Consider the following 5,450-nt stretch of genomic DNA (forward strand, 5'->3'; position numbering starts at 1 on the left):
GTTTTATAATTTACATTTTCGAATGTATAGTTTATAAGGTATGAAATTGACCGAAATCAAATATTTAAAAGTTTATAATGGTAAAAAATAGTAATTTTATTCATTTTAATTATTGAAATTAATTAAGTGAGACCATATTAGGGAATCAAAAAAGTTTCTCCTAGTGAAAAAGACAGCATTGCTTTGAGAATCTATTTACTGTTTATGATGCAGAGACTAATGTGAAATTAACTTTTATACGCCAATTAGAAAAATTAAGTACTATATTTTTTAGGTTAATGGTCAAATTTTTTTTGTATCGATATCGGTTAAATATAAGGTACCTATTTTAGAGAGTTCGATGTTAGTTTCCGCTTTTGTTTTAAGCCAAAATGTATATTGGGAGTCACCAATGAGAATTAGGTATGGATATAGTTTCTGTTTGGACAGTGCTATGGTGCTGAAACTAATATTTTTCAGCAGGTGCTGAAATAAGCTGGGCACGCTCACATGTTGCTGTTGGTGTGACAGGGGAAGCTGTTGGTGTAACAAGGAGAAATCAAGAAGTAAGTAGAAACAGTAAAATACAGTAATTGGTCAGGATGGTGTCGGATAATTAAACAAAAAAGTTTGTATAAATTGAGGTGGTTATAACTTGTTAATTTTTATTATAAATGGGTTTTTCTTTTTTTTTTGTTACGGTGAGATTTTTTGGTAAGTAGGTAGACTACTAGACTGGACTTACATTGTGTAGGAATGATCCAATATTTTGAAAATAAACATTTTAATACTAATACATTAACTAATACTCCTACATAAATTAACTAACTTAGTTCATAATTTCAAGAAAAAAAAACTAACTTCATAAATTCTTATTTAATAATAAATGGTTAAATTGTTATCAAATAAACTAAATATTTTATTTTTCAAAATATCAACTAAAATAATATATTTACAAATTGATTTTTAATATTTTTAATATTATAAAATATTTTTTTACTGATTTAAATTAGTTATCCTCTAATACACATTGAATCAACCTGTTAATAATGATTTAATACATTTAATTGAATAATAACATTCTCACTCATTTAACACAATCTAATTCATTTTATTTTTAAATTATAGAATTAATTTTATTTTAAGTTTTTATTTTTAAATCGTTTAATTCATACTCAATTTTTTTCTAATTTTAAATAAATATTTATTAAATTTATCCTTATAAGACAAGTTTTTTTTCCAAAAACCAAATATACATCACTTACAATATAAACACATTGTATGACTATGTTTATTTTCATATTGCGTACTTACTGCATATTACTAGTTTTAATTAAATAAAAAATAAAACATAAAAATTAACAAGTTATAACCACCTCAATTTATACAAACTTTTTGTTTAATTACCCGACACCATCCTGACCAATTACTGTATTTTACTGTTTCCACTTACTTCTTGATTTCTCTTTGTCACACCAACAGCTTCCCCTGTCACACCAACAGCAACACGCGTTTATTATATAGCGTGCCCAGCTCATTTCAGCACCTGCTGAAAAATATTAGTTTCAGCACCATAGCACTACCCTGTTTGTTTTGGTGTTATCCAGTGTCCAATATATTAAGAGTTTGTGTATCACCATTTTTTTATTTTATTTATGCGTGATTTTTTACTTTTATAATAAATAAAAGTTAACAAGATCACTGTTATTAAATGTTAAGTTTAATAGAATAAATTTTTTTAAACATGAATCACTAAAAGTATATTTCTATTTTAAAATGGATACAGGTACTATAATAAAAGGCATATGTCTAATATATTTATGTATAGGTACATATTAGTATTTAGTATAGTAGACCATTATTATTGCTAATATTTTAATGGGGATATAGATTAATACACGTGGATATTAATGAATGCACACCATGAGTAGTTAAACGTTTTAGCCTGTTATAATGAAGGAAGTTTAAGTTCCAAGAAGATATATGCATTGAAGGAAATTGAATGCAGTTATAATGAAAATGAATGGTTGGACCGGAGGGGCTTTGACGGTTCACTAGACTGGGAATTTCAATAGGCTTACTTTATAAGTAATTTCCTTTCACGTTTCGATTGCGAGGGTTTATTTGAGAGGGCACGCTCATAATACTTCCATTAAAACTTAGGAGTAGCTTCATTCAGCAGGGGTTTTTTAGGAACCCATTCCCACAAAAGAAATAGCACACATGGAACATGGTCGTTTCCGGTACTATGTGGTGAGGAGAGGAAGGGAGCCCGGGATATACACGATATGGGAGGAATGCAACCAGCAAGTCTTCGGCTTCAAGGGAAGCGAGCACAAGGGTTTCATGGTAAGGAGTGTCGCGGAGGCCTGGTTTGAACTGCGGAAGAAAGACTCCGAAGTTGAGAAGACGGTAATGAGGAGTAAAGAGTTGGAGGTAAGGTTTGGAGAACCGAAGGTTGGAGAGTCAATGACTGTTGCTGCCGAGGGGAGCAACGAATCTGGATCAAGGGCGACGAACCTCCTTCTGCATGAGCAAGGTATCTCTGTCTGTTAAGTTTGAGGATTACATTGCTTGCTCATGTTTATTTTAAACTAATTTCTATTATTGGCTGTGATATGTATTTCCATCTCTGGCAACAGATTTTGCACCAGAGTTTGGCTCAAGGGCGACGAACCACCTCCTACATGAACAAGGTACCTCTATTTGTTAAGTTTCAGGGTTACAATGGTTTCTCATGTTTCATTTTACACTTCTATCTCGTACTGGGTGTGATCTGTGATGTCATCTGCGGCCACAAATTTTGCACCAGAATTTGACAAGGAATCGTTCGTCCTCGTGGAAGACATGGAGCAGCTGCTGCTTAAGGTTTGTGAAGAACTTAACGTTGGTCCACCAGTGTTTTTCCTCCGTGACGGCTACCGGATGGGAGGAGAGGATTATCATGGGTTTGGGGTCTATTTGCAAAGCCACAGCAAGGGGATTAACTTTTTTGTCTCGGGAAGGGTCTCCACTGATCAGAAATGGGCAAGGCGGGATGCCGCCTTCATCACTTTGGAGAGGCTCCTAGAAGAGGCGGAAGTGAAGAGTTTTTACTTCAACTATCAAGTTGCTCTTAGGTTCAAAGAACAGGCAGCTGAGGCACGACGCATGGCAACGATGTTTGTGCCGGAGCGGGTTGCGATACTCGAGCAAGAGAACGCTAACCTGAAGCGTAGGTTGGAACTCTTTACCCACATGTTTAGGTAGTGAGCCGGGTTGTAAACGGCTACGGGGTAAGTGCATGGATTTCTTTTTGCTTAGGTCTTTTGTGTTTTCATTAGATTGGGGTTGTTGTATGGTTGATTATGTTCGAACCTTAGTTAAATGGCAGTTTTAATGTTATGTATCTTTAGTTTGGCTTTCCAGAAAGACAAAGTCTGTTTGTGGTTTATATCTTGTTACTAAGAGGTTCTGGTGCGTGAGATTAATCGTATCCATTTATTAATTATTCATTTTCAACGAGATGCTGGGGTTTCTTAATATGGTTTCGTTGTGAGGCTAATATTTTCGCATGATGAACTAAAGAAATGTTGATTCACAAGTGAGTGGTTCAGTTACCCGAAGTATAACGGCACAATTAGGGTCACATTATTAGGGAACTCCTACTTGATAATTAAGGAAAGTTCCGTTACCATTGGTCAAGTGTTGTTTACTACTTAAACTTGTGGTCAAAATAATGTAACTCTGCCTGCTGTCTAATTGAGAGAAGGTAACAGTTTTAGGAAATGCTTTCTTGGAGAAGACAAGTACGACGCTTAAAAAAATAATCTTGAAAGGATAGGAGGTTGGGAATATGCGTCTTGATAGGGTAAGGGCTAATCTTTTCACTTAGTCGATATATTTTAGCTTACTGCAACCGTAGCCCTAACATCTTCACGGTCACGTCGCCCCAACTTCCCTGGGGTCAGCTGTTGCATACGTGAGGAGTCAAAATAAAGGTGATGTTGACATATCGAACCGAAGAAAGTTTAAGCGTGAGAAGCACGTAGGCGAGACTTAAACGTGTTTTTTTTATTTCCCGGTCTTCAACGTGGTGATTTTTTCGTTGTCTCCACTTGTAATAAGAATATATATTAATTACAGAAATCTAACCAATTTCATTTCTATTAGCGAGTAAATGTATATACATATAATGCCTATTGAAGATAAGTAAAGATAAAAAAACCAACATTAACAAGAAGGCCACAAAAGTGCGTGAATGGTAAAATTAATTTTAGTTACTATGAAATTATTGAAAAAATTAGTTACTCAAAACTTTTGTTTACAAATATGATAAACCCTAAACGTATATGCTAGAGGCCACGCAATTTTACCATTTAAAAATTTCTAGAATTAACGGTAAATGATAACTCGTTCGTTTTTTGTTAAGTTAATACGAATTTTGTAAAATAAAATAGGATTTTCCCCGTCAAGCAAGGCGAAGGCTCGTACATCTTGATTTCAATATGGATACAATAAATATTATTTCATTGATTCTACATTATTGTTATAGTAATATAGTTTGCAGAATAAAATGTTTAACTTATTTATTTGGAAAAATCTTCATAACTCGTATTATTATAATAAAGCATAATAATGGTGAACTTATTATAATAGTCTATCTCAATGAACACTTAACACATAAGGAACTCTTATTATGTTGATTTTCTTTGAACGCACCATAAAATCTCTCATTTTTAAATTAACCTGGATTCATTTTTAGCATTCTTCGGACCATGGTTCTTGGAAAAGAAAAGTATCAAGGTTTATCCTTGTGTCAGGTTATAATCTCTTATCATCATTATAATCCTGAACCACACGGCAATAGGTGTCACATTCCCTTCTCAGTTGGTTATGCTGGGAGTAGGTTGAATACAGGTCATCTATGTCTGTCAAAATTTGATTATTTTTTACTGAAAAGATAAGCTACCTTGCATTAATTTAGGCTCAATCTCTGAATAGGTTCCGATTAGCAGCACTATATAACAGTGCACCCTAATTTGTAGTTAAATAAAAAATTAATTTACATTTACCGCCAATTTGATTTGATTTCGGGTCCGCCTATTCGTAAAGCAAGTGGGTTTCTTATAATTATTAGGTAGGCTTGCTTCACGAATTGGGCCTCCTTTAACGAAACCTGTTAGGGGTGTGTACATGTTGGTTGCAGCAAACAAAATAAAGCAGTACTCTTCCTTCCTCATTCCCATTGGTATCATGATTGTACGTGAGAAACAGGAAATAAAGTATCCAGTATGTGATGAGAATGAGAAGAGGTCAACAAAGGAGATAAGTACCCTACTCCACAACCCCGCAAAGACAACAGATGTAGAGGCCTCGCTTGCCAGGTAGAAATGGTGCTATCTTTCTATATTTTAGCTCTTTGCATGAAGTTTTGTATTCGTATCCAAGTATAACACAAACCATTCTTTCTTTTTCACCAGTGAGGTTGC

At 34.1% G+C, this 5,450-nt stretch overlaps 1 protein-coding gene across 1 annotated transcript; it reads left to right on the forward strand.

Annotated features, from left to right (window-relative positions):
• The first annotated feature begins 1,962 nt into the window (after positions 1 to 1,962).
• On the forward strand, positions 1,963 to 3,483 carry LOC140174202 (uncharacterized). The gene is made up of 3 exons (XM_072198619.1): positions 1,963 to 2,518; positions 2,622 to 2,675; positions 2,792 to 3,483. The coding sequence occupies exons 1-3, from the start codon at positions 2,203 to 2,205 to the stop codon at positions 3,226 to 3,228; spliced, it is 807 nt and encodes a 268-aa protein (XP_072054720.1). The 5' UTR covers positions 1,963 to 2,202; the 3' UTR covers positions 3,229 to 3,483.
• The last annotated feature ends 1,967 nt before the right edge of the window (positions 3,484 to 5,450 follow it).

The sequence above is a fragment of the Arachis hypogaea genome, chromosome 7 (genome assembly GCF_003086295.3).
Source record: "Arachis hypogaea cultivar Tifrunner chromosome 7, arahy.Tifrunner.gnm2.J5K5, whole genome shotgun sequence".
Lineage (NCBI taxonomy): Eukaryota > Viridiplantae > Streptophyta > Magnoliopsida > Fabales > Fabaceae > Arachis > Arachis hypogaea.

What these genes read in the sequence shown, in the direction of transcription:
- LOC140174202 (XM_072198619.1), top strand. Translation starts at nt 2,203, where the DNA reads ATGGAACATGGTCGTTTCCGGTACTATGTGGTGAGGAGAGGAAGGGAG. An exon ending in CCTCCTTCTGCATGAGCAAG is followed by an intron (nt 2,519 to 2,621) that starts GTATCTCTGTCT and finishes CTCTGGCAACAG; the next exon opens with ATTTTGCACCAGAGTTTGGC. An exon ending in CCACCTCCTACATGAACAAG is followed by an intron (nt 2,676 to 2,791) that starts GTACCTCTATTT and finishes ATTTTGCACCAG; the next exon opens with AATTTGACAAGGAATCGTTC.